The 27,439-nt window shown below is 40.7% G+C and overlaps 1 protein-coding gene across 1 annotated transcript; it reads right to left on the minus strand.

The window, feature by feature from the left end:
- Nucleotides 1–966: 966 nt before the first annotated feature.
- On the minus strand, nucleotides 967–25,783 carry cnksr1 (connector enhancer of kinase suppressor of Ras 1). Its single transcript, XM_086126674.1, has 21 exons — nucleotides 25,637–25,783; nucleotides 24,250–24,407; nucleotides 21,248–21,450; nucleotides 20,556–20,640; nucleotides 12,598–12,642; nucleotides 12,404–12,523; nucleotides 11,169–11,228; nucleotides 10,303–10,368; nucleotides 9,788–9,916; nucleotides 9,027–9,145; nucleotides 7,966–8,093; nucleotides 7,672–7,847; nucleotides 7,019–7,052; nucleotides 6,767–6,942; nucleotides 6,444–6,517; nucleotides 6,292–6,363; nucleotides 5,969–6,039; nucleotides 5,303–5,364; nucleotides 5,141–5,228; nucleotides 4,888–5,069; nucleotides 967–3,915 (listed from the first exon to the last, which is right to left on the minus strand). Exons 1-21 carry the CDS (start codon nucleotides 25,686–25,688, stop codon nucleotides 3,460–3,462), a joined length of 2,556 nt encoding a protein of 851 aa, XP_085982800.1. The 5' UTR covers nucleotides 25,689–25,783; the 3' UTR covers nucleotides 967–3,459.
- Nucleotides 25,784–27,439: the final 1,656 nt, after the last annotated feature.

The raw sequence follows: 27,439 nt of genomic DNA on the forward strand, positions 1-27,439 counted from the left end.
CCGGCTGCCAAGAGAGAGACCGGCAAGTGTGGCCATGGACTGGATGCCAGAGGGTGGAAAGAGGAAGAGAGGTAGGCCAAAGAAGACGTGGAGACAGACTGCCAAAGAAGACCTCAGTGAGATGGGTGTCAGCTGGCATGGAGCAAGAAGGGTCGCCAGTGACCGGAACAAATGGAGGAGGCTCGTCGCCCAATGTTCCAAATAGGAGCGGGCGGAACTAACTAACTAACTAATTAAATAAAAGGCATCTCGACTCCCACAACGTGCCTAATCCTTATCAGAACTCTTACGAATAAATAACCCATTTGAAGACGTTTGTATACTGTTCTGAATTTGGATAAGGTGTGGGGAATACTCCAAAACCAAAGCTGAGTGACATCCCTTCGCCTTAAAGCGTTAATTAGCAGAATGAGCCGCATGACGTGAACTTGATGACATTTAATTAAACCAAGGGGGGTGAGTAATGTAACACCGCACTTGGCATCCGTCTCAAATACTTTTCACAACGTGTGACAAGTGACAAAAGAACAAGCCAAATGACATTCAAACGATGCAAAACAGCAGGTGAGCACATTGCAGTGAAGTTTGTCATCGAATGTTAACATACAAAGTTATCGTATTTTGCTAAACTTTACACCTGCACCGTATTTTAATGAAAGGTGTTTTAAAAGTTTTGGATGGTATTTAGTTATATGAGAAGGGGGTACAAAAGGGAATCATAACAAGGATTATTTTCCTTCCCTTCACACTCAAGTAATCTGCTTTTAAAGGCAAAATGCTTAACAATAATGACACAGGGATGTGAGGTTACGTCATATAATACATTGGAAAATGAAAGATATCCTATAGTCCATTTAAAAAAAAATACAAAATAAAAAACACAATCCAACAAAAGTTGATAACAGATAAAGATGAACACAAATCATCATGAATGCATTCGGAATAATTCAAGTTGACAAGTCAGGGTGATCATGACGCTCTTTTTTTTATTATTATTATGAGATGACTCACACTGTGAAAATGAGCCAGTCCGCTTTTTATACACGTCACTGTATGGTTGATAAACAAATACAAGCACATCACAATAAATCTGCCTACGGTAGGAAATGTCTTGACGGCTATTCAATCCAAACATTTATTACACGGATTTCGTCAACCACAGAGGGAAATACACCCCAGAAGGCCATTTCTTAGCTCATTAATGTGCTTCCTATGCAAAATTGCAATTTCACCAGATGGTGAATTGTGGGTATTTGTTCAAATCATAAAATATTTCACTCTGCCTGGAGCGATTAAATAGTTTCACTTCTTTCACTAGATCCTCATTTATTAAAATCCATTTGTACATCAAAAGGACAAATGTGAAGGAAAAAAACCCACTCCCTTGGCAGTGATTGACATGTACATTATCTGTGCAAAAATTTCCACAGTTCAATTAACGGGCACATGTAGCACGTCTTGAAAACTATTTACACATCACATTTTAAAAGGCATGTCCTATGTTACATATTTACTTACAAAATCAATGGAATTAAATACATTTTTTTATACTGACAATTGGCAACTTGTTCAAAATGTAAACTACAGCAAGTGAAGGTCTTAAAAAAAAAAGAATTACAGGCAAATGTGAATAAAGCCTCTTTACACACACAGATCCCACAAAAATTGCCAGGATACAGAAATATATGGATTGCAATTTAGTCTTCTACTGTCCCATTTACAAACATTGAACTGTCTGATAATTGCAGAAAAAACACCCAATTTTACAGTTAAAGTGGTGCCCTGACGAGGGAGTTGAGTTTGTTACATGTCAACGCTCATAAACCAAAATACTTGCATTTCAAATCATTCTTCCCCATTGAAATGAATGGAAATGCCATCAATCCGTTGCATTAAACAATCGTACTTACTGTACTTTATAAAAGCATCCAGTCATAACATCATAATATGGAATCTATTGAATTAAACAGTTTGCATGCCATGATTCCACAATTTAATTTGTTGTGCAGCTTCTGCTCGTGTACGTACGTGTGTATGCGTATATACAAGAAGACGACAGTCACAACTGCTCAGAAGTCGCAGTGATAAGTCACACCATTGTCTCTGTTTTTTATGTTGACTTTTCAGTAAACCTCAACTGGGAGTGGCACTCAACTGCTTGAAGCAAGCCTGTGGCGTCTACGTTATCTGCCAAACTGTTGCATGTTGTGGATTTGGCTGCCTCCGTCTAGTACTTGCAAATCGAGGTACCACCATTCTTGGAATGGGGACATTCCAAGCCAACTTGGATAATATGCCATGTGCCACTTCACCAAGTCATGATTATGTAAAGCATGACAATAAGAACCCCACCAAAGCAGAAAATTGAAGAAAAGGATAGGCATAAGGATAATGAATATAGTTTAACTTTTTTTTCCAGTTATGTTCCATAGTCCTGAAAGCCACGTGTGGGTTAAACAGATTATAAGGGAGTGACTCCCTTATGTCTGGTCAGAACCTGACAGCAGTTGTAAAACTCGCATGCATCCTGCCATGTCATTTTCTGTCGGAACATTTGTTCTGTTCTGGCTGCTTTACAGTTTACGGAGGTATAAAAATCAGTGCTTGACAACGTACGTACGTACGTACGTACCAGGGCAGAGTACGACCACAAGTACAAACATATCCTTGCTGTACTCGAGTTTTTTATCCCCCCCCCCCAACAACCTTATTTTTTCTTTCTTCGAGAGGACACAACGTGTAATTCATGGATTTGAGTTTTGTAACGTTACAAGTGGAGTCCTGCAGAGATCAGTTCTTAGCCCTCGATTGTTTACCATCTACATGCTTCCATGTGGTGACATTATATGTAAAAATAAAATTTGTTTTCACTGCTATGTCACTGATACCCAATTATATATAAACTTGCGCAATTCCTGTAATTGAAAGGTGTGCCTTACGGAAATTAAACAATGGAAGGCTTTCATTTTTTTTTCCTTTTAACTCCGATAAAACCGAGATGATTACAACACTCTTGAGTCTTCATAAAAGTACTATTGCCCAAAGTGATTCAGCAAAAAAAAAAAAAAAAAAAAAAAAAAATCTGTTTTATATTTGACTCAACACTCTTTTCAGATGCACATTAAGAATATTACTAGAACTCTGTTTTTTTTTTCACCACTGCAATATTGCTGAAATCCGTCCGATTATATCTGCTAGTGATGCAGAAATCTGAATTTTCGTTGATATGAAAACAGATCTGCACTTTCAACTCCTTACTTTGTCAAAATAGGCTCATGATTTTCTCCAACCTGATACCTGCGAGTTGACTTTGTCACCACCATTCTGTAGTTGTTGATACAGTAATGCTGTTGATAGCTGGCTTTTCCAGGCTGCGTAAAAGTGGCTTGGAAGGAAACCTTTCTGTACTGACAAAGGTCCTTCCCTGTGTCTCTTTGTCACACACTACAGTAGATGTGTTTAAATGTAAAAATATGAATCGGACGCCTCTCCGCTCTCCCTCATCTCACTCAGCTGCTTGTTGATGGATTCCTGCAGAGAGCCCAACGAGAGTTCCAGACTGCTTCGCTCTTCCACTGGAGAGCCCTGAGGGAGCTCCAGGAGAACATCTGAGGGCTCGGCGTCAACCAGCTCCTCTCCGTCGCTGAGTTTCAGTCTGTATGCGCCTTTTGTCTCCGCAGCGCTTGTTTCCGTGGCGACCGTTTCTACGGCAACCTCATCGCCAGGCGCGTCTTGCAGCGCAACGTTGGTGGCGCTGGTGTCGGCATTTCTGACTTTGGAAGCCCTGAGAGAGGCCAGTCTCTCGATTTCCTGAACGAGTTCTTCGTTCTGCTCCTTCCACTGGCGGTATTTTGAGGCTGTCACGGCAGGACCTTCCAGAATTTTGTTGATCTGCTGTAATTCAGCTTCCTTGGCCTGGAGAACAACGTAGGGGTTTAATTCCACAGTATCTACTATCGATCTGTCGCTCTGTCGATGAAAAAGCATAGGCCGCGATCCAAAGCATACCACATCATGGAGCCATTTATTGCCACAGATGAAATCCATTCGCCAGGTATGTCTGGAAATGGGTAGGCATGGAAGAGGGTTTTGCCCACCTTGTCTGGGAAATTCAAGCTTCTACATATGTAATGACAAAAGATGCCAGTTGATGGCAATGTTGCACTAATTTGGATTTGAGATCAGCACAGCTTTTGAGTTGAAAATAAAGAGTCGGAGGTGAATATGTGACATCCATTATGAGGGACAGAAAAGCCAACATGTTGAAAGTCGGAGAAGTTTAGACACTTGAACAGAGAATGAATAAGTATTGTACTAACAAGAGTATGAGTCCCGGTAGTTAGTAGAAAGTGTGTATTCTGACCTTGGGCAAAGATGACACAGTTCATGAAGCAAATGGCAAACTATTATTTGGCCATCAAAAACAATTTCTCAGTCTAGTTTTTGTTATTTTACAGTTTGAATTGTCACAAACCCCCCCGCCCCAAAAAAGATTATTGTGTATGTTTCTTTTGATAAAACCAACCCATGTTCTACTGCTGCTTATTAAAGAATGGGAAAAGCAGGAAACAAACTTTATTTTGGGTGGAAAAACAAAATCTATGTTTCGGTGTCTATATTATCACAGAACTCTCTTCTGTAGGTCTTGGAAGGTGAGCTCGAAAATGGCTGCAAACACTGAATGAGAGACTTTGAAAATGGCTGGCAGTGAATTAATTGTTTCAGTTTTTCAAAACCTGGTCAAATAGTGCACTCCTTTGGGCCTTTAATTCTCTACCCTTAATCAACAATCGATTCCACTAACTTACTATACTTGATGGTTAAATGAACTTGGGAGAGCGAAACCAAAGCACTGGTTTGATCCTTCCCACCACCATCCACACTCACCTTCAGGGTGCTCTGCAGGGCACGGAGCGTATGTGCTTTCTCATTGATGACGGGGTTCTTGTTGCGCCGGATGAACGATCTCCTGAAGTGATCGTGTGTAAACGGCTGCTCTTGGCCCATCAGGGACACGCCTCCTTCCTTGATGTTATTCAACATTTTGCCCATTTCATCTTCTGGGGCGGCTGGAAACCACCACGTGTCAAGTTTAGTCAACATTCGTCAGGAGCAGGCTTGAATGGAAGTATTCTCATACCTTTGCTGCCCCCTGTTGTAGGACTTGGCAACGGCACCTTAGTGTTGGTCTTGCGCTTGGGGCGAGGTAGGGTGCTGGACTGCACTTTCTGTCACACATCATCAACACCTTTTAAGATGAATTGCTCCGAAACAATGCGTTTACTTTTGCAGATGCACTGACCTTATTTCTCCTGCGGGGTGAAGGGGATACCTCAGTCTCGGATTCTGTCTCACTGTAACACTCTGTGTTGAATGCACATGCACAGTCAAGGTTTGGTGGTTTTTTTTTCCGACCAGAAATAAAAGTATGTTGTTATATCTATTATTTGCAACAGATATATCTATCAATGTCAGTAACATACAGTAGAGCCTTGAGATACATATTGAATTGGTGCAGCGACTGTACTCGTAAATAAAACCATTCCAGCCTCCCCAAAACACAACAAAAAATGCAATCTGATTTTTTTCAATGAGGAAAAATAGCCATCTATAATTTTGCATTGGCTCACAATTTGCGATGCAAGTAAATGGAATTACAATCGCAGTCATGGAAGGATTTAAATTTGTAAGTCGAGGTACGGCTCGACATAAATTTGGGGAAATTTATGTTTGGTGGTGTGCTGTGAGATTTTTTTCTCCACGTAAAATATACGTCATTCACCTTTTTATAAATAACAAGACTACTTTTGCATTAAAAAGCACTTCTACATACCAGTGTCATAGACATGATATCAGCATAAAAAATACGGTGTTGTTTGTCATTACAAATATTGACTAAAGTATTATTTTTGAATTAAATATGACACAACTTTATCTAAAATTTAAATGCCATGAAGTGGGAAGGTACCTTCTTCGCTGTCTGGGCCCGGACTGAACTTCTTATGTTTCTGAATTGCTGTGATGAGACAGTTTATCCACCTATGGAAAACAACATATTTATAAAAAATGTAACAATTGACAACATTTTAAACGTTCATAAATGTTTTCCTAAAGGCGTCATGTTTGACAAATAAAAAAAAATAAGTGTTTTAATTAATGATGGGGATTGTCTGTAATACTAACTCTAGGGGTCAGTGTCGACTAACACTTCAGGAAAGAGCTGACACTTTACATGTCGTTTTAAATAATTTTTCTAAAATGAACGTCACACCAACTGTTGGCCCAACTTACTTGCTCATGTCGCTGACATTGTCGGCAGCGAAAAAGAAGTTGTGAAATCGCTGGTGGCGCATTTTGAACACACTTCAGATGGGAGAGAATGACTTTGAATTAATCACACCATATGTGAAACACTCAACGAAACCAAACAGATTTGTCATTACTATTTTCTCTTGTGCTCGCCAGCGCTCTCTATGTTGTAACTGGCGATGTTGACAAATCCCTCCGCCTTCTCGTCCTGCATAGTAAAGAATGAAAAGATGGGTCAAAATGGATGCATTAGACACGACAGCAACACATCTAAAATCAAAACCAAACTGTGAAGGAGTCTTGAAGTACATTTTAAAATTCCTTAACTGTCAATAGCATAATTATTGAAAACAAATCGCAACAATAAAGATTGTTTTTATCTCAATAAGAACTTCAACTCATCTTGAATTGCATTTCAAGTACCTGTACGTGAACTGAACCATAACCATATTCGCACCTGTTGGCTGGTGTACCAATAGAGGGACGGCCCCTTGAGGACGAACCAGAAGCGTTGCCACTTCTGGGCGATGAAGACGCTGCTCTCCTTCCTCTTCTTCCACAGCCAGCCGTCGCAGTCGGGCAGCACCAGCTCTCGACAGGACACGCGGCGGCGACTAAGGGCCGCTGTCATTCCTGGCATGGGATGAAATAAAATGATCCGGACCGAAAAAAAACCCCGGCTGTAGTCAGTTGTATTCTCAAGACGTACCTTTGGTTGAACTCTTCTTTGTCTCCTGGTGTCCCTAAGAATCGAGCGAAAATGGACTCAGTGCCTGTTAGTTTAATTCAAACGTCTGGTAGGGCTGGGCAATTCATCAAAATGTAATCATGATTACGATTTTGGCTTCTCACGATCATAAAAAGCTTACAATTGAAGAAAAGCCATGACTATGCCGAACGGTGTGGCCTGTGTTTGCGAATGGCTATGTTGTGAAATACCCTTGTTGCTTGTGCAGCAAGCATGCTCATGCTAGCAAGCAATGACCCATTGAGAGGCTAATTGAAAATTAGCATTTCATTGCAAGGGTGATATTCCTTCAAAAGTCCCGATCCGATCAAAGTGATCGGAAATCACAAGAGTTTCAGCTGATTGGGGAAAAAAAAGATTGGTGCGCACGGTCGAACCAGGCGGCATTTATTTGTTGTTTTTTTATTGCTATTGTTTCAATATACTTTCACCTTAAAGCTAATTGATGTTTTTGTTGTTCTTTGAACTTGTATTTTAAACTTTAATAGTGGTATCTTAATAAATGCAAAGTTTTGAATTTCTAAATCTTGATTTCAATGTCAATGAAATAATCATGGTGATTCGTTTTTGCCCACAGTCGCAAAAACGAACGTCTGGTGTTGTCATTTTTTTACCGTGTGGCCAACCATTTCGGGACAGGAACTGACACTCGCTCTCTCCTGGTTTAGTGCCTGCAGTGATGAACTTCGGTAGAATTCGAAGGGTGAAGTGCTTCGTGATGAGGGCGAGAGGTCTCTTGTCTGGTTGAGGCCCAGGGAAAGTCTCGAACCGGCCGAACTTTCAAATTCTCCTAGAAAACGCAAATGTGAGAGACGTTACCTCAGACTTTTTGTGACATAGGTGGAGAACAAGAGGTTAATGTAGGAAAAGTCAACTGGAGGACTTGGTTGCTTCTGGAAGTGTTCTACCTGAGACTAACTGTGACGATGGAGCGGCTTGCGGAGTGAGCCTGCCTTCCAGCTCCTTATTGGCGGACAGCTCTGATTCTTCTTGTCCCATAGGGTCCTCAGTCACCTCTGGCCCTAGAACAGCTCTCCTGCGCAGTAAAATATACACAGACCGAGATGAAAGGAAATCGATGGTATTGTAGTGCTACATGCGGCTGATTTAAGATAAGAAGTGGAAGATGGATGGCTCAATGAATGACCTTAATGGTCAACAGTGTGCACATCTGAGGGTTAAAAGCAGACCACAGAGAAATCCTGCATTTTGCAGTTTGTTTTTTGACATCACAACGCACAACACTACAGTCAACGGAACCACTATATGATGAGCATAAAAGAATTCAGTCCTGAAGAGCTTTCGAAATGAAACGTTGAACTTCAGCAATAAGTGAACGCGTTGTTCTTCCAAAAGGATTACAATCCTCGCCCAGATGTTCATCCCTCCTACTACATCCATTTATCAGGGAGCATCTGTTCACCATCATGTCTCACTGTCTCTTCTGGCCCCATCCCTCTGTCTCCTCCTTTTAGTTTCCCTCCTCGTTGGAATCTTTCCTGCATGTATCACAAACTCCCTCAGCTATTCATCTTTCTACTCATGTCTTCCTGTGTGCGCAGGGTGGAATTTATGGCATTTGCACTCTTATTCCAACTACTGTGTCCTAGTAGTGAATGAGGTTAAAGTGCTACTAGCAGGTTCCGTTCAAACAAGTAAAGCGTTTCCACTCGCTCGTCTGTACTGTCTGTAAATTTACATGACTGACCAATGACAGTGGACACCTTATGATGTTATCAGGTTACAGGGTGCATGAAAGGGTTAAACACAATTAGCATACGTGGAGCAGCTAGCTGGCTCAAATAGTTACTCACAACATAGGTAGTTTTAGTTTTGTAGTTAGAAGTAAACCTGCAGTTTTATTTAACTGGAGAGCTAGTTGGCTAGCTGCCTAGCTATATGAACAAAAAAGGAAAAACAATCGGAGGACAGCTTTCGCAAGAAAATCAAGTAGGATTAAGATTGTTACCTGAAAGACAGGGACCGAACTGAAGCTGCTACCCTCTCAAAAATGGAGTGCCTCGGATTGTCTTCTTCGCCCTCTTCTTCTTCTTCCTCCGAACTCTCCTCTTTGTAGCAGTCCTCCTCCTTTAAGACAGGGTTATCAACACAGATACAAGCACGTGAGTTTCATTTTTGATACTGTTGTAGGGTCTTGGCATTACCAACACAACAGTGCAAGTCAGTTAGTTAGTTAGCTAGTAAGTTCCTCATGTGACTCACAAAGTTATTTCTCAGTTAGCAGAATGCTAAAACTCCATTCTCTTGCTGGTATTGGGTAGTTAACAATATACTGTAGATTCCTAGGGAGCAAGTCTCAAGTTAGATGAAGCTCCATCTGCCTTGGTTCCTTGGTAGGATCGCTTATAATTTGTTAGTAGGTATTTGTTTAAATTGATTTGTCATTGCTGTGCTCGATAACTAGCTTAATAGCAAGTTGGCTATCGATCGCTGGTATTCATTGACAAGTGTTTTATTAGCCTGGATTTATTAGTCAATGAGTCAGTCAGTCTGTCAGCTGTTTTGTTAGTTAGTTAGTTAGTTAGTTAGTTAAATTGTGAGTGAGTTAGCATTGTTTCCGGGGACTAATCCCAAGTGACACAAAATTCCAACCATCTATTAATGATTTGAACCGGACACGAATGTGTGTCGCTGGTGTATTTTGACTGCAGCGTCACATTGAATTTGTAGCAGAACTGAATGATTAGAGTGGATGAGTCCTTCAATGACCTGCGCAGAGAAAGAGCACTGGCCTCGGCCTCTGCGACACAGTGAGCCCGAAGACCTTTTTATGACCAGATTGACGCCGCGGGGATTCTCCCGTAACTTCTTCACGAGGTTAGCCCTGCTCCAGCCCACCTAAAGCAATGAAAAACACACACAAGTTCTTTGACATAGAGATTCTGCAAAACTATTCCATCAGAACACTTAACAGAAGACTCGGAGTTTGTCATGGAATTCTGCAAAAGCAGGATATTTCTGATTTGCCTTTGACTTTTTACACAGCACACAGCCAAATTTGCCTGCTTCTGTCCTCAACTTCACATTCTTTTATAAACAGGCAATGCTTTCCCAGTGAGCCTCTGTGACAACTCTGATTTCAGCTAAAAAGGCAGCAAATTGTCGGGTTTACAGTGCCATTTCAAAACAGTGCCTGTACCCTGAATACGATTGTATCGCCGTGCAACATATTTTTCTTTTATATTATTACTGGAGATGTTATTTCCAATGGGGGAAAAACTCACCACGATCTGGTTGTTGACTTTGATCACTTCATCTCCAGCCAGGATCTTTGCGACTTCACTTGAAGGCTAAAGAACGACGCAAATAAAGACAACCTAAGTGGCACAAGAGCTTAGTCGAGAAAGAAGCATAGTGGGGGGAAAAACAACCCCAATTAATCATCTTGTCATCTGATGTGACACTCGAGTGTACAAACTGCGTCCCAGTTTAGCTCTCAATAGAAAGAAGCTACTTTTACATCAGTGCTTAGTGTTAATTCACCTTGTCAACCAAGAAAAGTACCCAAACAGCTCCAAGCAGTTTTTAAAAAGAGCAAATGGTAATAAAATAGGAGATAATTCTTCCAATAGTTGTTGACCTTCACCCACAAGAGCGATCCAGCTGTACTTGTAGCAGCTGATGATCACTACCCCCAACCCTCAATCACTCCCCTGTTTACTTTACACGCTTAATTAGCTTCGGTTAGCTCTAAAAACAAATGCGCCGATTGTCCATCATTTGGATTATTTTCCACCAAAGATAACGTGTTGCAGACGTTTAAAAAGAGATGAGTCATGCTCAGGTCCCCCAAAAAACCTTTTGGGGGACCTGAGCATGACCCAAAAGTCAGATTTTTGTTCATTTTCTCTGCTTTAAAGTTAAACAAATACTAAAGGCCAAAGTATTGGTAAACATTCAAATGTTCTGCCGAGAAAAAAAAAAGAAAATTACTGTTTGGTTTTTTTCTCAGCCAATTTTATTCTGCCAGAAATCTGAATTGGCCTAAAAAAAAAAATCAGGCTTGGTCAGACCCTTGTGAAAAGTTGAAATGGATGGAAATGTAAGGCTTTTGATAGTATGGTTAAAACTTCTCTAACAACGGTCTGACCTCTGCTGCAGTTCCGGTCACATAGTGGTTACTGGAGCCAATGGATGTTATCTCGATGCCCTGGGACAGACAAAGACAATGAGGGAGGAAAATAAAGACACACACACACACAGCATTGTTCAGTCATCACTGTGTGAAATATCGATGCCTGTCTCCAGATGTATTGACGGCTCTCTCGGTAATTAGCCATGAGCTTGCTCCGATTCGTTCTATTCAACCATAGGAGCAAGCTAATCTCACTCTCGAGACCCGATCGATACGTTTCACATGGCTACACAGAGTAGATTTACACTCGTTGCCAAATTTCTCAAACTGTTTGGTCACTAAAAGAGCGATCTTCATCGCAGGAATATACCATCGAAGAATATTCCCGTGCAAATGTGCTTGCTTTGGTTCATCGCTTGAAAAATCAAGAATCATTCTTATTGCAAGTTACGTTATTTGCTGCAATTAGTTAGTTTCCCCATTCACCTCCATCTTACTTATAAAGTTACAAATGAATATCTAAAATCATAAAAGAACCACGTTTTCAATTAAATAAAACAATATTATAAGAGTTAAATATTAAATAAATACCAATGTACATATTACACTGTCCAAAGTTTTAAGTAAAACCACAGCCGAATATAAAATAAATGCATCTCTTTGCCAAAGTTTCATTTAAAATAAAGTCTCAAACCAAAGGGAGACCCCCCCAAGCATTTCTGTTAAATGACATATAAAACAAATAATACATCTCGATGTTAATCAAAATGTATTGATTTTTTGGGGGGATTATTTTAAAGAGCTTCTGAAAAAGAATGGTACAGATGACAAAGAGCAATCAGGAGTGCCATTATGATCATGCCGTAGGCAAGCTCCTCACTTTCATGAGAAGGGGAGGAAAGTGAACTGAATAGAGGTGTCGCTTTGAATAAGAAATGGACGCGAGACGATGATGCTAAAAGAGGCAAATGAGTGAAAAGGTGGTGAAATCATTGCTTTGAGTGCATCGGCTTCGGCGCGGTGTATTGTTCAACCGGTTTCATAAGTTATCAACGACCTTGAGTTCGAGAGAAGAGGCAGGCAATGACGTAAACTAACGCTGAAAGCACATAAAAAATATTAAAAAAATATTTAAGACTGAGGAGGAAGAGATAAGTTTGGTGTGTTTCAAGGTCAGTGTGATTGAAAACTTAAGATGGACATTCAAAATAATAATAAAAATCATAATAATCATAATTTTTAAAATTTACCAGCTGGTCTCCAGGTGAAGCGGGCACCAGGTCGACACTCTCAAGCTGTGTGGTGTTGGTGATCAGAGCTTGCGGACTGCAGCTCAGGATCTCGTCGCACACCACCACCAATTGACGGCACTTTGGAAATGGGATCATTATTAAAAAAAAAAAGATAAGAGGGATAAAAGAGCACAAGATTTGAAGTGACTTACCACAGAGATGATGTCCTTCTCCTTCTCGTAGACGCTTGTACGTTTCTGTTAGATGGGGAAAAGGGCACATGGTCAATATGTATGTCATCTAATACTGATGACTGATATTGATTGGTAGTGTTATGCGGAAATGGGACAAGCTCCAAACCCCCCCCCCCCCCCCCCCCAAAAAACAAATCAGGGCATTTCCTGTTTCCGAATCACTAACTGTGGATTTTATTATTGAAGCCTATGGGCAAATAGTGGACACCGTCTGTATCATATTGTATTGTACTTTGTAAAACAAACAGTGATCACATACTCAAATACAATAATTGAAAATAAATCAGTTATATAATGTAGTTTTTGCCATACTTTCTTCTTCAGTTGCGTTGCTCATTGTGGCATGTGCACCATGACCACGTGGGGGCAGTATAACACATACAAAGAGTGAGGTGTCTCAACTCTGATCAGCTCATCAGTACGGCACTAATATTAGTCATTCATTCGGCACAAAGGATCCCGGTTGCCAAATGGTCTGCCAACATGTTGCTGAACCATTTGTGTTCAGATATCCAGTGCTTAAAAATCATTTTTGACCCCCTTAGCCTGACCAGAGTTAAGCTAAATGGCTGCTTGGTTTAAAACTAAAAACAAACTGACTAGCTAACCAAATAAACCAGTGCCTGTGAGTAATTGCTAGATTTACAGAAGAAAGGCAAGGCAGCTTTATTTGAATAGCACATTTCAGACACAAGGCAACTCAATGTGCATCACACAAACAAGGACACAGCATCGAAAAGTATTGACACAACGGTTTACGACCTTCATAAGCCAACCAGCGAAAACAAAAGTAGCTTACCAAATTATTCAAAGAACGTACATTGGCGGCATTTAAAAACATTAACACATCTTTTAAAAGTTAAGTAAAGAAATAAATTGTAGGGTCAACAACACTGCCACATAGCTGCTAATTGTTAGCTTGTATGTTCAACATTGTTTGCTAGCATTCGCGTTAGAGCCACAATTTGGTTACTTTGACTAATAAATTTAGTCTACAGTATAGAGATGTATGCAGCTGCTCACTTTTATGAACACCATATAAACTCTTTTGGATGGACAATGAGATGGGGAAAAAAATGAAGGAAAAGAGGAGGGTGGATGTCTACACCACGCAGAGCACTCTGGCGAGACTCCCAAGTGCAACAGGGAATTACGAAGCTCTTTCGTGAGCGCCTAATGAAGTGTTGATTACATAAAAGCTTGTGAAGGGCGACTAATCTCTGCGAAATTGCAACAAAGAGGCCACAGTAGCAAGATTTTTTTTCCAAACCAATTAAACAATGCATTAGGCAGTGTGACAGCCAGAGGTACTTGCTGTTTCCAGTTTTTTTTTTGTTGTCTACTACACCACCTTACACAGAATGCCCAATACTGTCAACACTTCAAGAGATATTCATTACCTTTATTCGCAGAAAGAGGAGTAGCACCTTTTTCTTTGCAGCATTTCAATACTTGAGGTTACACACCGTTCATACCTGTCACTGGAAATGATGCTGTCATTTATTTTTTTGGAACACATCACATCTGTCACAGCAGGAAATGACTGTGGCCACAGGTTTGCGAGAAGACGATGCTCCCACACTGACCATGTCGAATGAGAGGCCGCAGAATGTTTCCGCATAGATAATTTTTTTTTTCCTCATGGAGATTGCTACCATTTGACACCACTCGGGTTTAAAATATAAACTTTAAAATATGTCTAAAAGTGAGACTTGTAATACCAAGGCAAAGAGATTCCCCTTTTAAGGTCAGCCGATAAATGACTCAAAGTAAGTAAATCATATTACACCAAAAGACACATCGGAAACCATTTTGAACAAGTGCGGAGAAGCATTAGGATACTGATGTGCGACATCATTATGGACAAAGGATTTCGAAAAACTTATTTTTGCCCTCGCCCTAATATTGCAATTTAATATGTCATCAACTCCTTACCCGAAGCTGCAGTAAGAAAAGAGAAAACCTTTAGAGGTAAATTTTGAAACTGAAAGTTGCATCTTGAAAGGCCCATCTTTAGTTTATTCATCGAGGTCTCCTCTCATGTGTTTAAAGGACCGACTATGCGAGTGGATAAAAAGAGAAGGTACGGTTCTGTTTTGGGTTATGTGGCTCAGTGTATGTGTGTGCATGCGTGTGTATGTGTCTTTGGCCTAAAGCTGCTCTCTCCGTGGTTGTCAAGGAAACAAAGACAAGCTTATTTTTTTTGTGGGAGTATGGGAAAATAAGGGAATCCATGGAGATAAAAAGACAAAAGCCTTAAATGAGGGTTCAAATATGCAAAACTTGATGTAGATTGTTTCGTGTTTTATCGTGAAAACAGTGTCGTAAGCCGCCGTTCTGTCTCCGGCATCAAGTTTACATTCATCAAATATTTTTTATTTGCCAGCAGGTCAACAGCCGGCTATAAAAAGACTCTTGCTTCTACCAGCTTCTCGTTTTTCCACATCACTGCTTTACTTAACCTCTGTCAAGGTGACACCATTCCCATTTTAAACCTTGATTTTTATTTTATCTTCATAATAGCGTCAAAGAGCTAAACTCGTTAAAAGACCCGGTAAGGAATTTTTTTGATTTTGTTTTGTTTTTTTATAAATGAATGGACATGAATGAATCTGTAAAAACGCTGCACGCAACTCTGAAGAGTAAAATTTGATATAAACTACCCAAGTAGGTTGTTGCCATGGAGATGATGCAAGGCTAGCTTCCTTATGACAAACATATCGCGGAAAGCCTCAAAGGTGCAATCATTTTCAATCCGTGCGCCAAAAAAATCCTACATTACTGTATCAGCATATCAGCAAATGTCATGAGAGACTTCAGCTCAGTGAGCATTTAAAACAGTGCTGGACAAAATATGGCTCCATTCTGTAATTCGTTTCCCCGAGCATCTACAGTCATGAGCAAGAGTTATGTTCATTCAAAGGTCTTTTAAGATGAAAATAAAATGTTTTAGATATTTGAGTGGGTCCCCGCCCCCTTTTTCCTGACCCTGGGCCTGGTTTTAAAAAAATGAAATGAGGCCCTTGAGCACAAATCTTTGCAAACCCGTGATAAAGGATTAACACCATGTTGTTGTTTTTTTCCCTTTTTCCATCGACACTTATTAATACCGCCAACAGCAATAAAATAACAACAGGTAACGCAGTATCACCCTGCAAAAACAATCTTCAATTCAGTGCCTGTCAATATCTTGACACGCTCACATTCCCACCTATGGACAACTTAAGAGTTTTAAAGAACTGACTTTTTTTTGTACTTTTCCTGAAATATTCTGTCACAAAATGCTGCCAAAGTTGACAAATGGCCATTCAGACTCACTGTCACACCTATGGGCAATTTCGAGTTTTCAGTGAGGAATGAGGAAAGTAGCCACAGTACCAGAAAAATCACGTCACAACATCAGATCCACGTACCTCAAGCGTAAAGCCTCCAAATACACATTTGCGTCCACATCCAGGTTCAAAGTTCACACATCTTTCACCCTTCCAAGCGCGTCCTTACTGGTTGAGCAACTTCAACACCGTCTCAGCTCAATCCACAACAGACTGGCCGAGTGCAGCGACAACTTGCAACACACACCAGCTGACTTGCAATTGTGGTGGCCCTCGGGCTGGTGGGAGGCATGACAGCACGCACACTTGACCAAACAGGAAATAAGAGTCCTTTCTTCGCTGTCAAGCATTTGAGAAGCAGCTCTCTTGTGCTATCCTGTGCTACTGATGTGACCTATTTGTTACGCTTTACAAACATTACGGCCCATGCCGTAATGTGACTCACCCACACATACAGGACACGCTACAAATACATGTGTGTGGATATGGATGAACACGCGCTTGCTGCAGTTTTATAATGCAGCGAGGACAGCTTCAAGAATTTGTGATATTTCTCCTCTACAATGTCATCAACACGCAGCCTTGATGAACAGCTCTGAGTTCATCATGACTTTTCAGTCGTCATATTGTTACAACATTTACTCCCAAGTTTCTCATATCTCAGAACATATTTCTCCATTGAAATGAATGGTGATCATCTGCAGCAGACGTGTCATAACTAATTGACATGTTGAGTCGGGTATGTCTTAACCTCCAAGGCAGAGGCTTCGTCGAACCCCGTCGAACCCCTGAGACCGATTCACCGAACCCCTAGGGTTCGATCGAACCCAGGTTGAGAACAACAGCACTACACGCTATTTTTACTGTAACATCTATTTGGGCAAAATCAAAGTTGCTTTGTTATTGATATTTAGAGCTATGTTTAGATATCGCTCATAGTCCACTGTACAGCTTGAAACTTTATGACACGAAAAGTTCAATTTCTTGCGCGATCATCACACTTACCCGCAATCACTGATAAACTCCTGTGCCAAAAATAAACACACACAAAACACCCCTTGCTGCGAAAAAAATAAAATAAATCACAAACCAAATCGAGAAACCTGAAACTTGAAGCGCGAGAAAAGAGAACCACACATAGCAATGACCCAAAACACGAGAATACAATAGCGTACATACAAGAATCCAAAAACAGGAAATGAGGGCACAATAGGCGTCATTGTCATGTACAGGGTACAGTGACTTATCATGACGTTCTGATCTTGCCAGTCAATCACTTTTAGCGCACTTCCAACACGCGAGTGGAAAACATCCTATGAGTCAGCTCCATTTCTCTCCTCCACATCACTGGTCAATGAGATACTGTCACTGCTCCTGCATACCAACACACTCATGCGCCTATTTTTGACAACCTTTTTTTTTTTTAATGTTTCACCACATTATCAGCTGCATCATCATCATTTTCACAGCTGATGCGACCAGAAGGAATAGAATGAATCAGTGGTGACAAATGCTGGGGTGGGGGGGAAGATAACAACAACATTCAGGTTTTATAAATTATCTGAAAGTATGCTACACTTCTGCTACTCTCTGTAAATATTTGTTCCTTGTGCACAATTTCATTCTGAAATCACGGATGAGCTAGAGTAGACAAATAACCATTCACACTTACTATACCCCCACGCCTATGGAACATTTTGAGCCTTCAATTAACCTATGAAGTGTGTCAAGTTCGTTTAGGTTTACACAATTGTATTTTTGTTCCTTGTTTTCTTATTTTTCTTACCAAGGCACAGCATCTCAAACAGTAAAACCAATCAAGCAAGCAATTATATCGTGCTTAAATGTTCTAGTTGTTTTTGAAAAACTACTATAAGGCAAATAGTTTAGTATTTAAGATTTTGGGGTGGCCCTGGCTCCGTATTCCAATAGACTAGATCCACACTTGCAATGAACAGCGACCAAATCCGATCCACACATTCAGAACCAAAACAAGAGCAAACTGTTGTAAACTGAAAAGAAAAAAGAACTAGTTACATGTTGTTCTAAAATCTGAGCTTGACACAGAGCTGATAGTGGAAAACATTTTTTTGCTTCTAAAACTTTATTCCCCAGACTGTTTTGAAGAGAAATTGGGTCATTATTTTAGTTGTAAAGAGTTTATTTGTATCTTTGCATGTGTCTACAATATAGAAACAAATTTACTAATCGTAGTAGCACCTTTGTTTTTGTTTTTTCAAACTAGCCTTGTGGCCCATGTCAAATGTCATTTTGAGTATATGCCGCGGGCCACTAAAAAGTGGACAGAGGGCCACAATCTGCCCCCGTGCCGTAATTTTGACACCCCTGTCTTTTTAATAGAATACAATCTGAAACTCACAACTAACACAATAACTATGATTCTATCTACATATCTATCAAGTACCACCTCAAAAAATTCTTCACACGAAGCCCCAACCAAAACGACTAACGTGAAAATACAGTCGTGCAGTAGCCCTGTTGTAGGTAGCGTTCGTCAGAATGAAGGAACTGATTTATTCCTTAAAAAAAACGTATTTAACTGTAAACTACTGTAACTTTTCTCCACAGTTTGAACCTTAATAATGCACATAAATACAGGAAAATAAAATGGCTAATAATGATTCAATTAAAATGTATTTCACAAAGTGAAATAAAATGTAGACCTGTTTTAAAGTGTTTTTTTTTAATGCAAAATGTACTGTCCTTAAAAGTTAAATGACAACTAAACTGTACTTAACAGGTTTATTCTACTGATTTTTAAAAAGTTTAAGAGACAATATTTAATTGAATGATTTTTTAAATTTTTTTTATATATCTCTGTAGGAAGCCGATTTAACGAGGAAGTAACAGTACCTGCAGTGCCGGTCTGAAATCCAGATCAGGGCCTAAATTTAAACTCCTTTAAAATCAGATGCTGGTTTTCCTTCTAGCTTCCCATCTATAGGCATCCCTGCATTCTTTCACTTTTATTTTTGTTAGGGCCCAAAAGTCCCAAGTTAAATAGTCTCGCCTTCCTGCTGCTCTGTTACTATAATACACTCCCCGCAGAGTCAAAAGTCAGTACGCAGTCACTGTGTAATCCCTCCTTCAAGTCCTCCTCCTCCTCCTCCTCCTCCTCCTCTCTGCATTTCACTATCTGTCAAGAGTCACTGGCTCGCTCCCTCCACCATGAGGTGGACAACACATCCAAGCTCATCCCTTCTACTTACCGTTGAACATTCATCCTTTAAGGACCTCGCTCTCTAATTTCTCCCCCACATCCTGAAAAACAAGCCCCTCACGCAAGTCACATGTCCACAATCCAGCCCTCCTCCTCCTTTCGTCTTCAAGGAACGAGCGCCTTTCAAATATGCCAGGAATGTAGCGATAACGCATGTGAGGCAGGTTGAATAAGGGGATCTTGTGCTCCTGCTCAGTTTCAGCCAGTCGTAGTTCCTCTATATGGGGATGCTTAAAAAAAAAACATGCCTTCCTCTTTAAACATTAATAAAAATCATATTTTTCCATCGTGCAGAGAAGATGGGGAAGGTAATGATTAACTGACTTGCCGTTCAACAGGACAAATAGGAGTGGAACGACCATTGCCCCCTCCCCCCCTATTTGTGGGGTCTACAGCAGCACTGCTGTGACGCCCCCTAGAAATGTTATCATTTCAATTCTAAATTATACCACAAAGTATGATCTTAAAACACTTGGATATCGTTTCAAACTTATCTTGTAGCAGAATAAAATGGCTCATTTGATTTTGACAAATATTGACATGTACTGTTACTTCCACAAACTACCCTGACTAAAATAAACTCATCCCCAACACAGAAAGAGATGCATCACTTCATCATTTACCGCATTTCCACAGAGTTAAGCTTCTCTGTGTGGCATCTTAGAGCAGGGGTGGGCAATTATTTTTTGCATAGGGCCACATGAGAACCAGAAAATATTATGGAGGGCCGGATCAAAAGGGTGAACTAAATTCGACATAATATTAATTAAATTTCTTTATTGAAAAAGCAGTATTTTGCATTTTTTGGCACGTTTTTCAGACTTTAAGAGTACATTATTCCGTCGTATCGAACGGGATTTGCTTGACTTGGCGCTACTGTGGGCTTCCGTATCGTCTCCCCCTTCCTCCCAATGCTCTGCAACTTCAAGTAACTGTGCCACCTGGCGTTGAAATGCCTGTCATTACAAGTCCAAATGAAATGAATGCAGTCATTGACATCGAACCTTAATTGTGTACCAACCTTCGGCGGGCCGGATTAAAAAGACCAACCGGCCGGATTTGGCCCGCGGGCCGTAGTTTGCCCACCCTGTCTTAGAGCATTCCAGTATGACCACAAAAAACTGGAATAGGTGAATTTTTCAACGAACAGATGGGGAAAGATCCCACAGGAATAAAAATAAAAAACACAAGAACGCGAATTGTTTTAATCATAAATAATGAACCGCAAATAGAAAGCGTAGGCTTCTTGCCCAAAGTCGGCTGGGATCACCCAGCAGAACAAGATACAAATGTGGACAAGGTGTACAAGTAGAAATCGGACGGATGGAAAAAAAAAGACCAACCTTTTGCACAATCATCCCCAGTTCTTTGCACTGGCTCAAGATTTTCTTGCTAGTCATGCGTGCGCTCACCTGGGAGAGCTGATACCTGATGAGACACAATCAAAATGTACTGGATCATAATAGCGCTACAGCATGTAAACACAGTGGAGTCGAGCGCAAAACATTGTGTAGAGCTGCCGTCCATGTTGTTTAGATTTCTAAATAATTCCAAGTAAAAAGAGAAGCTTAACTCTGTGGAAATGCGGTAAATGATGAAACGAGAAGACAAAGGTGAGTTGTGTCTCCCACTCTTGACACAGCAATCAGCCAGCTACTCTCTTTCAACCCTTTCATGTCTATCATCATTGAACCCAATACTAACTGAGCTAAGTATTTGACTTTTGAGGCATAAAATATTCCTAAAAAATGGAATTTCAAAATATGCCACCTTTTGCTATGCAGAAGGCGGTGCACTTGACAAGATCAATTTGACGAAATAACTCCATATAGCTGCAAGTTGCCGATGTGCCAAAACTTAAGAGGATAGCTTCTGGAATAAAACATCATTCTTGCCTCAGAATTTCATGGCCGCAATGTTAAATAATGTGCTTTTCTTATACAATGCCACTATTCTTACGGAAGCCTGACTCGGGTAAAAATAGCATTTGGCATAATGTGTTTGTAACCGTTAGGTAACTTTCCTCTTCACTGACCTGTTCAGAATGGAGAAGAGTCCTTTGGCGGAGGCGATGAGCTCCAACACTGCGTGCAACACACTGGTGGACAGCTTGGTGGCGCTCTGCCCGTCATAGCTGTTGTGGCGCCAGTGACTCTGGATGCCCATTTGCAAGTTGTGGGCCACGAATCGCAGCTTCTCCGTCAGGCCCTGTAGGTTTTCCCCACTGTCGTCGAATGACTGATAGGGACAAATTTATAAGATAAATGAAAACCTCACTCAAAGCTTTAATGTAATTTAAGGGATAAACATGTTCCGGATTACTACTTGTTTATCTGGGTCGACATCAGTTAATGGGGGACTTTCACATCTCATGTGCTACAGGTGACAAAAGCGCATACAAACCCTTATGTGTGATTTGACCAAGGCGGCGCAATAGTGAAAACACAGAAAATGGCTTCATTGATGATTTTTAGATTTATTCTCTACAGCCATCATTTAAAAGTGTGAAGAGGTGGAAATTCAGACTTGCGAACACGATCACTGAGGGATGAGCTAACGGACGGCTGTTCAGATGAATGGCGCAGGTGTGCTTTTATCACAGTGAAATGAGTGCTGTTGCGGGCTGAACGATTTCAGCAAAAGATTGAATTGAGATGTCGATTCAGGATTCCCTTTTTTTTTCCTTCCCAAATCAAGCTCCAGGTCAATATTCATGATGTACCGTAACATTTACAAATCCATCCATCCATCCATTTTTTGATCCGCTTTCTCCTCACAAGGGTCGCGGGGGTGCTGGAGCCTTTCCCAGCTGGCTTCGGGCAGTAGTCCGGAGACAGCCTGAACCGCTTGCCAGCCAATCGCAGGGCCCACACAGACGAACAACCATCCGTGCTCACACCTAGGGACAATTTTTGAATGTTCAATCAGCCTGCCATGCATGTTTTTGGAATGTTGGGGGAAACCGCAGTACCCGGAGAAAACCCACGCAGGCACGGGGAGAACATGCAAACTCCACACAGGAAGGCCGGAGCTGGAATCGAACCCGGTACCTCTGCACTGTGAAGTCGACGCGCTAACCACTGGCCCACCGGGCTGCCCCACATTCACAAATATGACAAACATCAAAATATTAGAAGCTATTACTCTCATACGGCAATGACATTAAAGCGACTAGGTGATGACGGTAGTCCTTTTTCAAGATTTTTGTAACTTGTTCAGTAAAGCAAGAACTACTGCGCGCTGTGATATTGCGATAATACATGCTCTTTAATTCCATCCAAATTTAATCAAATGCATTTGCAAGAGAGCAGAGGCAGGTCGCATTCAGGACGCTCTCATCAGGGGTCAAGAGGTTTGTTCCAGTCGGGCCTTGTTGTTACATATCAACCAGTGGCACTAATCCACAGTCACAGAGTGTCCATGAATTTTTCATGGCTTTCTCCTCGTTGTAATGACGTAACGGCGCACTTGAAAGCAGTCACGCTCCTCCGTGTGATGCTTGGTTTCGTGAATGAGCGCGGTCACAAGCCAAACAGGAGGCTGGATGGCGCTCTGTAATGTAAATGGAAACTGTATTAACCGTGCGGGTGCCTCTTACGAAACGGTTGCACACTTGCGTCTGTTCTTAAAGCTTTACGTAAGCGTTCACATTCATAGAAAGAGAGTCGGCATGAAGGCTCCTATCTGCGATTTGGCAGCAGGTTTAAGCCGCTTGAGCTGCCAAGTGCGGCGGTCACTGGCTGTCACTGCACTGTCTTGCTCAATTAGCCTACAAACACACTACCAATTAACACACCGCTTAAGTCTTATAAATAAAACGACCTCACAAGTGCTTAGGCAGAGGTAACTGGACATTGGAGTACTAAAGTAGCGGTCCCATAAATTTGCAAGTTCACTCCGAGGACAACGATACGGCAACGCATGGCCGTTACACTTAATTGAATAGAAAATGGGGAAAAGTACAGTGCTGCCTTTGAGCAATGAGTACCAGTTGTTCGAGATACAAGCAGTCGCTCACTGATTTCTTTGCCAAATGACCGCTGAATGGTGGCAGTGAATTCAAAAAATGATTTTACAACAAGCGGCAGTTTGGCAGATGGAGAACAATTCTTCAAAACAGCGGCTTGAAGATGCCACTCATACTTGACGTTTACTGTCAAACTAAACATAAAACAAAGACAATTCCGCATTGCGTATTTAAAACACCCAAATCCATCCGATTATATACTTTGTAGTTATTCGATGGAATAATCAATAGGATAATCCGTTCAAAAACGATTTGGTGGTGACAGCCCTATCTGCATGGATGTAGCCGACAGTGACATCATTTTTTTCTTTTTGACCGCAAACTGAAAATACTGCATCTGTTGATTGCTTCAGCAGGTAATCGAAGCTCAATTCCCCGCATGAATCACTTGATTGATTATTACATCCATGGCTTTTGATTCTTTTAATGACTCTCCGATCTCTTTTGAAGGCATCACAACATCGCATGGTGAGCAAGGCCAATTAATACTTGGTGCATCTTTGTGTCCGCAGGGTGTGCGTTGCTCCATGTTACGTAAATATCATCAACCACCTCAGTGCACAAGATCTGTGTGGATCCCTCTCTGCAATCGGATGCGCGCAGACTGAATGCATATAAAGTGCTCTCAACTCCAAACTTAACCCTGACACAAAACCCATGAGTTTAACGTTTAACCTAACCCATAGTCTAACTACTTAACCCTAACCAGAGCCCCAAAGCACAACATCCTAAATCTCGTACAGAACAGAAAAAAAAACAACAACAACAACACCGATACCAAAGACTACAATGAGACAGCGAAGTTTACATGCTCCTTCCAGGAAAGACATGTTTTGCAACAAGACATGTTCTAAATCCAGTGGGAGGCTGTAAGCAGTCATTCAACAGCGGAGAGTCAACGTTCTAGTCTGAACACATGACATCTGCAATACCCTCAAGACACCGCTAGACTCGATCACCGTGGTCACACACCGCACACAGAATACACATGACTCCTATTCTCGCCTCACCAAGGAGCACAGCTTCTCCACGGCTTCCAATATCAGCTCCTGGTGGCCGATCTTGGACACTCCCAGCCTCTCTAGGTCCTCTGAAGTCAATTGGAGCAGATCCAGGCCGGAGAGATGCCACTCTGACAAGGCATACCGATGCAAGGGTGCGTCCAGACCTGGCAGCGGGACACGAGAGATGGGAAGAGTCAGGCTTCTCATACTGAAAGGCCATATTAGCAGAAGGGGGAAAAAAAAAAAAAACAGGCCGAGACATGCAGCTGGAACCTGGACGCTGTAAAAGGATCTGAGGCTTTGTGCTGTCTAACTGCGACGACAATACAATACATCTTTACTTTCACAACAGCGGCAGTTTTAACAGCAGTGTTTAATGATATCTGGTCAGGACTATGAATTGGGGGCTAATCAATTGCTACTGCTGCCATCTAGTGAAAGAGCATATAACTGTTCTCCCGGTCACTATACATTGCCGGCATAAATAGATGACCAAAGATGCATCATTTTGCAGCAAATGAATGATAATTATTGGACCAATTTCCTGGAGCACATCTGTAATCGCACTGTGACCTGTCATACATGCTAGTAAACGTTTATATATATTTTTGAGTTTCATCCACTTAAATTGTTGAATCGATCTTTTCACTGCACATTAATTTTGTGTCAGGTCTGTCCAAATAAATTTTTCTTTTGTTGTGCCAATTTATCAAAATGGGAGAGGTATATAATAAATAGTAAAAAAAATCATAATAATAATTAAAATCTCTTTATATATATATATATGTGTTTATAGAGATATACAGTATATCTGTATATCTATATATATATAGACATAGATATATACTTATGTATTGTCTAATTAGTCAATTGTTTGATGTTGAATCCTCCAAAAACGATTCTTGGCAAATGACAGGCTAAAAACCACCAGACTCTGGCATTCAATTACGTCTAATCTGAAGAAACATCAAGTTACCAAAACAACTATTGTATATTTGACTGTAACAAGTCGACTTCGTACTTGAGTACCTTTCATTGTAACTTTTTACTGAAGGAGTTGAATGAGTACTTTTACTAGGGGGTACTCCAACTTAAGTTTGAGTACTTTTGCCACTTCTGGTTAGACGTTCTCACTTTAAAGAAAAGTCTGATCGAAAAAGCATGTCACAACACTCCACTGCGTGGAGCACAGTGTTGACATGATCTGAGCAAAGACTGTTATGGCTCCTCTGGGCCACTTCCTCATTCCACCTCCACCTTTCACTTCCCAAAGGATTTACGTGTGTGTTTTGTAATCGCCGTGCTTCTATTTGTGACTCCAAAATAGCTAGCAGGAGATCGCAGCAAGGAACAAAAAGTAGGTATGGTAGACAGTGGCGAGAATCGGGCTCACCTTGGAGCCACTGGCACACCGTCTCCTCGCTCCAGGCCGTAATCGGCTCCATGTTCGGCGTGCTGCTCCACTCGCTCGGTCAGCTCCCCGCCGCCTTGGCCGACGTCTACCTGGCCCCGCTGCCGCTGTTATTGGAGGAAGACGGAAAACTGGCACTCGAATCGGACGAGGACGAAGAGTGGCACTCCTTCGCTCAGGTACAGGTGGGTGGGAGTTGGCAGCAAAGCCCCTTAGCGCCCCTCTCGTTGTCAAGCAGTGGTGGTGTCCCTCCCTCCTACTCTTACCTGTGGGAAGTCTTGTATAAAGGACTATACAGTACCTGCAATGAAGCAACACTTGAGTCAGAATCCAAGTATGTGAACAGAAAATAACTTTGGCAGAAGTTCAATATAGCTTTAATAAAAATCGAATTTTAAAAAATGAATCAAACTCTTTCTGTCATTGGGTGGGCTAATAAAATGTTGTTGTATCTATTTTGTTTACCTTTCATTTAAATGTTTAGAGAAATTGTAATATTACAAAAACTATTTGCAGTTGAGGATTCTTCAGGTTACCCAATTTGATTATGACGTAATACTTAATAGTACGATAAGTACAAGAACAATAACTGGATTTATTCTTGTAACATGGCAACTTTTTTTCTCAAACGTTTTTGTCTTGTCGTAATTTAATGTTATTCTCGAAAAACTATAACCATATCAGGTTTATTTTATGACGTTATTCGTATAGCATTACATGTTTTTTTCTCATAACTTTAAATGGGAAGTCAAGTCAAAAACTTTTCAATAAGGAGTTCTCTCACCTACTCTAAAAATGGTATTCTGATTAATAGGGTTTTTGTGAAAAATGAATTAAGCACCAAAATCAACCGGCTTTTCTCCATCTCACATACGAACATATACTGTATATGAATGTGAAAAATGAATTAAGCAGCAAAATCAACCGGCTTTTCTCCATCTCACATACGAACATATACAGTACTGTATATGAATGGACTATCAATAGGTCACTCGTGTTTGAAGACATAGGGCAGCCATTTTACGTTGCCATTGATACTGAAAACATTTTTTTCACTGAAAACACGGTTATCAGTGTGTGTGTGTGTGTTTGTGTGTGTGTGTGCGCGCGCGCGTGTGTGTGTGTGTGTTTGTCTTGATACTTTATAAGAGAAAATGTAAAGTCGCATTCTTACTGATGAAATGTGCATGTAGTGTAAATTAGCTTTCTTTGTCTACTTAATTAGAGTATTCCAGTATTTGTGCTCCATCACTTGGTCTGTACACGTAATTTTTTCTTAAGTGAGCAAACATGTCCAATTATCAAACCACATAACATCATGATAACGCATTAAAATAATGCCCCTTGTAACTCACACAGATTATATGACGTTTTTTTTCATGAGCAGTCACAAGATTTCTAATCCTAATCCTCTTTACTGGTCAGTACTCCTCCTCATGAGAATTTTTAAGGAATTAATTTTGTTGTTTAATTGTTCCTTTAATCTAGCTAAATACTGTATTTGGAAATCATAACTATATGGGAGGACATTACTTATTTTTTCCTTTGATAACTTTTTATACAAAAAAGTAATGTATCATTTTTTTATGATTTGATATTTTAATATTTTGGTAGAGTGTGTATGAAAAAATAAAATGCAGTTTTTTAACCCCTTTCTGTTTTTCAGAATTATATTTGTTTTAGGGAGAAAAATTAACAATATAACAACAAAATATTTTTTCGTCATTTCGAAGTTGAAGCTTGACGATTCACTGCAGCGCATTTTGGGAAGGATAGCATGTTAAC

This window comes from Hippocampus guttulatus, chromosome 13 (genome assembly GCF_054856545.1).
Source record: "Hippocampus guttulatus isolate MCC_2025c chromosome 13, RoL_Hgut_1.0, whole genome shotgun sequence".
Taxonomy (NCBI): Eukaryota; Metazoa; Chordata; class Actinopteri; order Syngnathiformes; family Syngnathidae; genus Hippocampus; species Hippocampus guttulatus.